Source organism: Thermobia domestica, chromosome 8 (genome assembly GCF_964235325.1).
Source record: "Thermobia domestica chromosome 8, izTheDome1.hap1.1, whole genome shotgun sequence".
In the NCBI taxonomy this organism is placed as follows: Eukaryota; Metazoa; Arthropoda; class Insecta; order Zygentoma; family Lepismatidae; genus Thermobia; species Thermobia domestica.
In genome coordinates, this window is record NC_137461.1 from 271,190,599 (window position 1) to 271,202,900 (window position 12,302).

Sequence of the window (12,302 nt, forward strand, 5' to 3'; positions counted from 1 at the left end):
AGGATAAATAATCAGTACTGAAGAGAAGAAAGGTATGAAATGAGATAAAATACTCTAACTACTAAAGATAAAAGCATCAAGAATAAGTACTTCACTGTTAGATAATACAATGTACGCAATTCCCTTATATTCTAGCGGTCAGACAACCATTAAAGAACAGTCGGAGAAAACTGAGCGTTAACTATGACTCGGCATCATAACAAGAGAATTCGGTTCACCATTATGATCGTTGATTTTTCCTTGAGGCTGCAGTTAAACAGCTACCATTATTCGAAGATTCTTTGGAGTCTGTTGACCTTCGCAGACGCCTTTATCTCGCTGTTCATCCCATGTCTCCAGGTATTTGAGTACTTACAATTATATTCCCTTATAAAGAAGTTTTTACGAACATGAACTATTTGTGGTGCGTAGAGACGAATTTTTAATTGAAAAATAAATAACTAAATGAAGTAAATAGAGGAAGTAATGCATTTGAATTCTTGTTTGGCGTCGTTATGCAACACCATGATTATGGAGGGTAGAATATATTACTGTCCTTCCCTCCAGAAAGAACAATTAAAAAAAACACACGATTTTAAGTACGCTAACCCATTATCAACAAAAGACAGGAAAAAACTACTCGCACTCAGAAAGACCTAACCTAAACACTAGAAATACAATCTTGTTGTTTCTGTTTTTCCTTTAAAAAGCAATCTATTATGTTAGTGAAAGATAAACAAGCCTGCAGATTGCAGAGGGAAGATTGTAATCCTTTTTATAGAATTCAATATCTAGCTTCAATCTCAATATATCAGTTTGCAATTCCAGTGCACCTAGCTCTTTTATCTTTATTTCTTAATTTTCCTTCTACATCTGTTATTTTTTTTTTTTAAATCTTGTTTCCACTTTGAACGATAAAGAACTTGTTTGTGAAAAACACAAGACTAGTTTTCATGTCAAAACTGTGATAACTAACTAAATGTAACAGGTGTTCGTTACAGTTCGAGAATTGAGTTCTTGTATTTGACAACGATCAAGCAATTCATCCTGGGATTTCTTTGGCCATTTGCTTTAGCACTGTCCGTGTGTCAAACTAATGTGACCTAAACCTGATTTATGAATGTGGTATTCAAATAGAAGGTCGGCTTAGTAAATGTAAGTACCATCACCATGAAGCGTGTTTCCAACAAGAAATATTTATTTTAAATAACATAGCTATGACATACTTTTCCCGTCCCTCGAAATTTGTCACCCCGTGCAAATGCACGTGTTGCATATATGGTAGAGCCATTCCTGATAACGAGTTACTATTCTCGTTAATATCTTTACTATTATTATTGTCTTATTGTTCATGATTTAATGTTTATTCATTAATTATTATTAATTATTAATATTAATGTTAGGTTACTGTTTTGTTTCAGCTGAAATAACGCCACGTTGACAGCGATACTGGGTTAAGACACATCAAGAAAGTAACACAGTGGCGGATAAATGTGGTTTTAGTGCTGAGGAGCGTTTGGTGGCTTGTGTGTGGGTTCATGAATGTCTCAATACAAAGAAGTCAATGACACATTAATGGATTTCTCTGTGCGTTTTGGAAAACAGTCGCCATCATGGCCCACATTATTCACATGGGAGACACAGTTCGCTGAGTTGTTCAAACTGTCACCCTTGTTATGATGAAGCGGATGCATACAAGAACGTGGCGACGCATCAACCTTTGCATAAACATGGACATATACTGTTGATTCATAAACATGAACCTAGGTATTAGTACTAATACATGTCAGTACTAATGTATAAAAATAAAAATGAAAGCGACTATATTTGTGCAGGGGCGGATCCAGGACCGACTTCTGTGGCGAGGGGGGTGTCATACTGCTACTTTTGGGGGCGGTGGGTTGTCATACTCCTACTTTTAAGGGGTCCAAACTTTGGGATGGGTTTTATTTATATATATAAAATATGAAAGTTTCTGGGGGAAGGATCGCCCCCCCTGGATCCGCCCCTCTGTTTGTAACTTAATATTATTCTGAACCACCCAACCGATCTTGATCAAATTTTCAACACTGACGAGGTTCGGACTGGGATGTTTTTTTATCATTTCACTTTGACGGTGCAACTTAGGGAAAAGGGAGGATATATATATATATATATATATATATATATATATATATATATATGATGGAAAATGTCCGATATTAGTGTCGAATCCAGAGTTCTCGGGGTCGATGAGATGAACAGTGACACTTCCAATGTCGTTTAAATCCAAATTCAGCCGCACAACTTGGAGGAGGGGAGAGATATATAAGTGATCGAAAATGAACGATATCAGAGAGCACTTGAATAACAGTAAAAAAAGACTGACTAACGGCAGATATTACTATTTTTTTCTTATTTTAACCCAACGAAGTGTGTAATTGACGCTGGTATTGATATAAAGGGACTTTTCACAAAGGGTACACAAGAACGTGAATAATAAAACAATAATAATTCTTTTTAAAGGTTCAACAAGAACAGTAACTCGTAATATTTTACTAGGTAAACGGACTTATCGTCCACACTGTCATCTTTAGTCTCGAATTATTTATCTACAATATACTTGTTGATGCATATATATTGTAAAATCCTATGTTACGGGGTTCTGAATATTTTCATTGAGTTTCAGAAAACCCTAATCTGTTTGCTTTCATGTAGCGCCAAACACTTAAAAAAAAAAAAAAAAAAAAAAAAAAAAAAAAGTTTCATTTCACAGTGATGATTCAATATTGAAAACGGGATAGCAGATCTATCACTCCCAGTTTCAATAGAGGGATGAAGTCGGCCCTTCCTATGTTGAATCCATATCAAAAGCTGTTTCTTGCTATTTCTTACTAATTTTCCCCTACCGCAATCAATTTTGAAACCGGAAGTGGTAGCAATTTTTGCCATTTCCGGTTTTACTGGAGACACAGGAGATATGAGACACTTAATCCGTACCAAAAAAATCCCTCGCTATCACAGTGTTCGACCAAAGTTAATAGAGAACTTCAGGAACGGCTGTAAAGAATATAAGATGAAAAACAAAATCCATGGTGACTGGAATGAAGCGGTCGATGAAAATAGGAGGGGAGAAAATAGAATAGGTAACTAGTTTTCGATACCTAGGCATTATTATTAGTGATGATATGAAGTACGAACGTGAAATAAAAGCAAGGATAGGAATGGCGAAAGAAGCCTTTAGGAAGAAGAAAATCCTACTTTGTGAGACCCTGAATAAACAGTTCATAAAAAGACTCATAAAATGCTTCGTGTGGAGTATTGTACAGTATGGGTCAGAAACATGGACATTATGCATAAATGATGAAAAATGACTGGAAGATTTCGAAATGTGGGTGGGTATGGAGAAGAATTAGATGGGTCGAGCGGAAAAGAATGAAAGGGTGATAAAATGGAGAAAAGACCAATTTTAGATATTATTGAGAAGAAAAACTAGTTGGGATATTGGCTAAGAAGGAACTGTATCATGAGGGACGTGCTTGAGGCTATGGTAGGAGGAGAAAGGAAGGGGTGAAGGAGGCTACAATTGATGGAAGATATGAAAACAGGAAAACCACTTCTGGTAATAGTACAGAGACAAGGACGGAGATAGAACGCTGAATTTATATAAAAATCGTTTCTTGATATCATCGTATTCAGGTCTTTATCTAGGTATTTTACGCGCCTTAATATTTCGTATTCAGCTGTCTCACCAGCAACGAAGCAGGGCGTACACAACCAAATGCACGATTATTGGGAGTCAATAGGCGATAATCTCAACTCCTAGCACCAGTAGCGTCGTAAAAAAAAAAAAATGACTCTGAGGTACCAACATAGTTTTCTCCCTTATCTTTTTCGTGATTTTTTTTTTTTTTTTTTTTTTACATATACTTAAATCTCTATCTTTTGAATATACCGCTCCCGTGACCTGTACGTAAATCAGTCTGACCTATTTGCTCTAAAACGCCAATACTGACTTTTCCACACTGGTCTAGTGCCTATGGTCCCAGGATCGATTTCCGGCGACGCAATATGGTGGTTCGGATTCCACCTTAAACTGTATTTGAACATGATGGAAGAGGACGCTTAATTTCATCATACAAACAATAAACCAATATTGAAACCGGAAGTTTTGGTATCCTTCTACTAGTTCCAGTTTTAGGAGAAAGATGAGGGTAGAGATGGAATCCGTTCTTGGTACCCTGAATTCGCTTCAAGAACTGTACCTTGCTTTTCTTTTACCGTTTTTGCTCTATGGTGATCAACACTGAAACCGGAAGTAATATATGTCTACCACTTCCGGTTGCGATAGAGAATATGCAACCTATTCTTGGGATACTAAATTCATATTAAAAGACCACTTGATGTTATCTCCCACCGTTCTTGCTCAAATAGCTATCCACAGACTGACATAGCCGTTCTAACACTTTGCATAGCATAGGCTGTAAGGAAAACAGAAAAAAGAGAACAATGAAACAAGCAAATGGACACACACATATTTAGCACGATAGAAAAAAAAGAAAGCTAATATGACTGGCCATCAAATTCTCCATTCAGAATGGCTAACACTGGAACTGCTAGAAGGAAAACCTTATTGAAGGATCGAACATGAAAGACCAAGACCCAAATATTTTGATATTACCAAGAAATGATGACGATAGGCACAAACAATAAATAGCATAAAACAAAGAAAAAAATTAATCTTCCTGATATCCATCAACCTTATTGTCAGGCACTACGCTATCAAATGTTCATGCATTTTCCACTATTAATCACTTTTTAAGTGCTTCAGTTTACCAAACAAAACTCCTGATATATTTACCTTTCTGTGTGTATGTCCCCCTCTCCGGCAGACCCCCCCCCAAAAAAAAACTATTTGATGGATCATCAGCAATTTTGGCCAGGATATAAAAGGTCGAAAGTTATAAAGGTAATATTTAAACCGGAAGTAGTACAAACCAACCATTTCCGGTTTTAATGTTGATCAGGTAATAGATAGCGAGAAGCGGTTTCCTGCATTCAATTAAGCGTCCCAAGAATGCACTTCATCTCCATCCCTAATTCTCTACTAAGACCGGAAATGATACAAATCCTTCATAACTTCAGGTTTCAATAAGAGTTTCTGGAATCACTTTGGCTTTGTAATAAGTACCATCTTTTCTTAACTCTCTGTTTAAATTGGGTGTGACAAAATAAATCATCATCGAGTATAGAGTTGATCGCTATAGAGTGAAAAAAGTAATAAATAGCGAGAAGGTGCATTTTGCAATCAGGTAAGATCCGAAGAATATCTCTACTAAAACCAGAACCACTTCCAGTTTCAATATTAATTGAGAAAATATCGAACCATACAAACTTCTTTACGTGGTGTACACGTGACACTGCTATATGTTCATTTCCTCGCTTTGATCTTTATCATTACCAATAGCTTGAGAACTAACATTATTTATCCCCCTGACATGTGAATTACGTATCTCTACACAATTATCCTAAGAAGAAGATTTGTCTAATGTTTCGAGTTCTTCCTTATTAATAACTAGCAGCGTTCATCCCTCTTCGCTGCGGTCACCCCGGAACGCAATAAACTTTGTTACTTAGATAATTTTTACTTTTTCGCTTTCAAGTGATATGATAAAAACCATAGAAGATTGCAGTAAATCTTAACATTATATCGCCTGTCATTTATGTTAACCCGCCCCGCTTCGCTGCGGTCACCCCGGAAGTTTTCGCTTTCAAGTGATATGATAAAAACCATAGTAGATTGCAGTAAATGTTAACATTATATCGCCTGTCATTTATGTTAACCCGCCCCGCTTCGCTGCGGTCACCCCGGAAGTTTTCGCTTTCAAGTGATATGATAAAAACCATAGTAGATTGCAGTAAATGTTAACATTATATCGCCTGTCATTTATGTTAACCCGCCGAGTTACACGGTCATGCGGGTTGCATATAAATACGTTTATTTTTACCTATGATGAACTAACAAAGGATTTGTACGTTATGGACACTTGAATGGTCAATTATCTCAAGACACTGGTAACTAAAAATTAAAGTGATATGATATAAACCATCTAGGGTCCAAATCCTAATAACCCCCCAAAAATAAAAGAAATTGGTTCAGCCGTATTAGCGTGATGAGGTAACAAAGGATTTGTGCGTTCTCTTTTATATAATAGATAATAGTAATAATACAGATTGGTACTATAGTTTCTGCACTTCCGAAAATTATTAAAATTAATATTTAATTTTACGAAGTTACTTCTTATTACATCCAGTAATATTTCTCAAGGAAGACTCTGGGCATGTAACTACTCAGAACTTCTATAGAAAATACTCCGCTTCGTGCCGAACAGTTAAATATTAACTCATCACATACGTAATGTAGTTTTTTAATGACCGTTCCAATGACGCCGTCTGATTAGCAGATAATAAAGCAGACAGCATTAACTGCCATAACTGTGTCATATAGGGCATTTCATTGTACAGCAATGTGCAGGAGAACGGTCTATTCCATGTTTCTGAATCGTAATTTATGATGATCACGGCAATATCGAAGATCACATACAATATGCCATGCTGTATGAATTTCACTACGGACATTCAGCCAGCACAGCAGCACGAAACATCAATGCTGTATATGGTTAGGATATCATGGACGTACGAAGTGCAAGAATCGGTTCCAGATGTTTCGGTCTGGAGACACAAGCCTCATCGAAAAGCCACAAGAATGGAGATCTGTCCGAGCAGCGGTGATGGAAAATCCAATGTAAATTGTTGAAGAATTAGCCAGCGAACTTCATGTCACCCATTCGACTGTCCATCGTCAAAGGTTATATTTTTGAAAGATACTGCCTCATTGTCCTGATTCTCATTGCACATGTCAATATTCTTGATCTCTCTGGCATACAACAGTGAAAGAGTTAGATCCATAATAGCAGTACTGAAGGACAAAGCAAATGATAAAAATTCTTAAGACTATGTGACGCAAGGTCTCACAACAGTTGCTGCAGTAATTTGTAAATACACCTACGAAATGTAAGTTTGTGCGTAGTTACCAAAGTGTCTGCTTTGAAGGAATAATGTTAGTGTGTGCCACATACGTTTTGACAGCTTTTTGAAGCCACCTCGTATATGACCTGAACAGAGGTATTATTGGAAATTTTCTAGGAGACTGACTGAATTGAAACAGATCAAACTAAAGTACCTGGCGTTACAGAGACACGTCCTGATGTCACAAAGGCTTACATGGCACAAGCACTTAGCTTATCGGCACCTTATGCAATCAATTCCGGCTTTCTACGCCAGAGTCCGTTATCTCTTAATCTGATTAGATCCCCGACTTCCTTATAATAATAGATGATATTACTGTGCCCAGTGGATCAAGCATGACGAAAGTTCTGTGGTGGTGTGGGAATGTTTTTCGTATCTGATTTGGGTCCACTCAAGAGAAATGAATGTAAACATGTACCAGGACGTTTATTTGGATATTCTCTGTTACCAGTTGTTGCCATTTCTCCATCTTCATAACAAATATGTGATGGACAGTCTCACTTTCCAAAATAATAACTGCAGTGTTCACAGGATTCAAAGAACGTATAATGCACTCTTTGATCACTAACATGCACCCTGTTGAACATAATCTGGCCCGAACAGTATCCAGATTATTCATACACCTTCTTGAACATTACCTGGACCGAACAGGCTTCAGATTTAAGTTCAACTAGAAATCTGCGAAACTATACCATTTACTTCCAATTTGGGGATGTACGATATAGGAACATGATCTTCCAATCTGAGGAAAGCAGAGAGAAACGCAACGAGCAAATGAGGGCAAAGGAGAGCGAGTGCTGGCAGTACACGCATCGAGTAGTATGATTGTAAAACCATCGCCAACGCTATCAATGTGGCAAGAAGCAAACTGTGATGTCACAGACCATTCAGCTGGAAACGATTGGATCATACGGAGTGTGTGGTGAAATGCAGAAACATAGGACACAACTGGATCATACAGTGTGTCGCATGATACGCAGAAACAGTCTCCTTCGTACGTTGTTGGAAGTAAGGGATCTACTGATGACCGAGTAGATACACATTGATATGGCATGTCAATCAACACTTTTCCGTAACTTCCAAACAGAAGCAGGGGTAAGCAGGGTGTATCTAAGGCACAGATGGTGTTTGCGGAAGATTTACACTGGTGGCTTTCTTTTTTATTTTTAATGTGCTTACAGTTATCGCATTCAAATTATCATTATAGTGATTTGTTTTATAGTGATATTTCTTACATCAACCAAATATTTTGTACTAATTTTGACACGAAACATACGTAGCAGGTTTAGTTTTCGTATTACTGGAGATACAAGCTCTTGTGGTTAATACCTCACCTTAAGCTGGTCTACAACGTCTCATATAATCTTGTTGCTGAAATACGTCACCACACTCCAAAATTACGAACCAATAATCGCACTATTGGTAACCTTAGACAAGAAAACGGATCAATTTCTTCTTTAAAATGCTTATACATTTAAAAAATAAAAAACAAAAAAGTTGTATCTATTTCCAAAGAAATTAAGATTCTAATCCAAAATCCTAAATGATCACAAAAATCAATATTTTTTAAATTTTATTTCAGAAAGTAGAAACCCTTTTGTTAAAAAAAAAAAAAAATGCCTAAACATACAACTGACTACAAAAGCAAGCCAACAACCAAAGATAAAAACTGACAACATTGCTTACCTCATCTTGATTTTTTTATGGTGTTTGGCAAGATCCGTTATTGGGAAATATACATTCACATAGCAAATTGACTCACAAAGCACATTGCGTTTCAACCTAGCAGGGTTTTTTGCAGACCAGAGTTTAATTGAGGATTTGGAACTAGGAGAAAGGAGGGGTTATGTAAGCCACAATCCTACAAACACGCACATTTTTTTTTTTTTTTTTTCGCAGTAATGAGCAATTTAAATCAGTTTTGCGTGTTAGAAGATTCTGTTTAACAAAACTACATAATTTAAACGTACTTCTTTCTACAATTGTACACATACTATCACTTCTTGTTCACTCAAAACTGTAAAGAGCCGGGCAGTTTCACACACAAATACACAAGCCAATATTTTGAAAACCGACACGCAGAGAGTACAAACATTAAAAATTCTGCTTACAAATGCAAGCACATAATACGTAGGAAATAAAGTAGTACGACTAATATATTAATACAGAGGGGATGGGGCGGGATGGGATTTAAAAAAAAATTAAATTACCATGATTCAATAATGTTTCAAATACAATTGTATGTGTGTAATAATTACTTAAGTGCCACTCTTATTTTCATCTCTGCCTACACTATTGTCTATAGTGATTAGGGGGAAAAAAAAGCATCATTATACAAGCACAGTTCTCCTACTAAAATAAAACAAATAAATTAAGTACCGGTTATTGGTCATTACTAATAATTTGTCTCCAAGTACAATTCACAAATTTCAGCGGCGACTTGTTCAACTATGAAAACAGTAGCTATCTCAGTTTATACTTCAAACCATAATAGTATATTTAAAAAAAATAATAATAATAGCTGTTATTTGTAAAAATGAACGCCTGTACGTGAAAAAAGAATCAACGATAATGCTAACGTTTGTATAAGTAAACTGCTCCATTTGGGAGACATCGATAATAATAATCAAGTTTGCAAATTACTTCATGCTAACGCATTTATAACACTTTAATGCGCGGTGAAGTATGACAAGCATTCACTTAAATTGCTCATAACTACAATTCTTGCACACAAAGCAAACATCACAATTATTTTTACTCTTACACATGCTATGCAACACTTTAACACAATACTACGACATATTACTGAATTTTGCTTCACATACACACACACATAAACATATATACAATAATGTTAAAACTCAAAATTATGTCCAAGTAACTAGAAAAGACCACTCATGCAAATTATCTATGTACAATAACAAATAAATTAAACTTTTAGGTTTCCCTTATTAAAACTTAATTTTCTTTAAATACTGTACAAAGAACTATTAATAATACTAACAATCTAAAGTTTTCTAAAAATACAAACGGAAATCAGCACACACCTTATAGTGAAGGTATTCAAAGAAAAACTTACTGAGTGCTGGTTCTATTTCTTAATGCTCTAGTGTCTTGACGAACTTCCAAAAATGAAGTGTAAAGTTTTTTCTCATATATTTTTATTGACTAATTAATTAATTGAGAAGTCTAATGTTCCTTTTCAGTGCAAAGGATAAATAAAACGGAACCTTCTGCTCAAAGTGGGATCCTAACCATTCCTCCGACTTTTATCACGTACTTTTGTGTTCCCATCGGGGATCGAACTCGGAAGCAAGCGTATGAGCTACCTGGTCAAGAGAAAGGTTCGTACACATGTTCTTAAATTCAAACTTTTAATAAACTCTAAGAAAAGTTCTATTTAGTTAACAACACTTCACACGGCCAATGGTATGGGAGGGTTTCATTCTACCGCACTATGCACCCTGGAAGACAATAATAATTGCCACACGATCTCTTTCAGAAACGGGAATCAGTGCACTATATATGCAATTTCATGTTTATTTTTTATTTTTGATCACTGTAAGATACGTAATACTAATAAATTTCCTATTCTGGTTATATTAAATTTCAAGTTCCTGAACTCTGTAAAAGTGGATTTTTTAAAAAATATTAAACATTTAATGTTTTTTTCCTTTCTTTTCGAGAAAGAAATGAATCAGTGACTCATAAAAATAAAGAAACTATTTACAAAATTTGTCTGTGTCAGGAAAAGAAATAAGAGCTCTGGTATACTGCAATGTAAGATACTTCACGTACTCATAAGTGTATTAGATTATTAAATACTCATACAGATTCATCACACCCAAGTGAACAACAAATATTTTGACGGTGGACTCAAGTTCAACTGCTCCATTTGAGCTTGTTGTATTTGCAATAAGATTTACAGTAAATGTGACATCATCAATCTATGATAGCAGTTTAAAAATTCGAATCCAACAACTATACGAAAATTTTATTGCTATTCAATTCTACCGAGTCTTACATTGTTACCAACTATGCCAGAAAAAATAAAGCTGCAGTCACAATCAAAATATGCAATACCGATCTCCCCTTCTACACTGTTAATATCATTACCTACAGCTACTGCAGCGTGATTTAAGAAACTGTACTAAACAGTTGATTCCTTGAAGTGTGGGATTCTCCTAGGAATAAATACTAAACTTACAAAATTTAAACGACAATTAAACTGACTGTACAGTCACTAGCAAAACCAGATACGTTATTTTTTAAATTTTGATGATCAAGTCTACTAATTTTAATTCAGTTTTCTTAGATGGAAAAATTAGTCCATCAGTTCAGTGCAACACTGTAAACTGTACTTCAATTCGCCTATTCTCTTGCAATTCGTCTATTCCTTTGGATATTATTGATAAAAGAACATGGAAACACTGAATTCTGATCTACACCATACTTAACCCATACTTATCACACGGATATTTTCCCACTCTCTCTCGAGAAACAAGTAACTTCAGTCTATTTAAGAGATTAACGTCTTATTTTTCTACATAGTAACTCGCATTGTGACTTGTGAGAGTGGATGTCAACAACCAAGGGGAACGAAGTTGTTTAAATATTACTTAATTTAATGTTTATCTGAAAGACAATCATTACTTTCTCCATTGGATACACACCACCTTAAGAGATTTCACTATAGCGAAATTAAACTACCACTAATTTTAGAATTTTTCTGTAATATCTTCAAAACAAATAAAAATATTCGAAAAGTGGAAACGTAGTGAACTAAATAATACGATTTTGCATGTGATACCGTTATCACAACTCATCTATCTGCTTTCGATTTGCAACTGTAGATAGATTTAGCATTTCTTGCGGATTCTGTAAATAGCGGCATACCAAAAGCAAATGGGTGAATTGTGGTAAAGGTATCACATGCAAAATAGTATTGTCATCACTACGTTTCTGCTTTTTGAATATTTTTATTTGTTTTAAAGATATTAGAGAAAAGCTCTAAAATTAGTGATAGTTTAATTTCGCTGCAATGAAGACCCTTAACTGAATCTGTCACTAATAAAGCATGATAGAACCACAAATTGATGATTTCCCAAATTGTATAAAAAAGAACAAAAAATTCTGAGGTACAAATTATACGCGGATAATCACAGTTCAATGTTTTATTCCGGATATAGCGAGAACTGAATCATTATGTTAAAATATTAGAAACATATTCACCAAGCATATAGCATATTCGGTCA

General features: G+C 35.4%; 1 protein-coding gene across 9 annotated transcripts in view; it reads right to left on the bottom strand.

Moving 5' to 3' along the window:
• The window catches only part of Zmynd8 (Zinc finger MYND-type containing 8), a 289,971-nt gene that overhangs the window by 258,211 nt on the left and 19,458 nt on the right, over positions 1–12,302 (bottom strand). For 7 of the 9 annotated variants that reach the window (XM_081769796.1, XM_081769789.1, XM_081769791.1 and 4 more), the window contains exon 3: positions 8,734–8,874. The exons of the other annotated variants lie outside the window; for them this stretch is intronic. In XM_081769796.1, the coding sequence (XP_081625922.1) occupies positions 8,734–8,874 (141 nt within the window). The remainder of the gene's footprint in view (positions 1–8,733; positions 8,875–12,302) is intronic. 9 annotated transcript variants of the gene reach the window in all.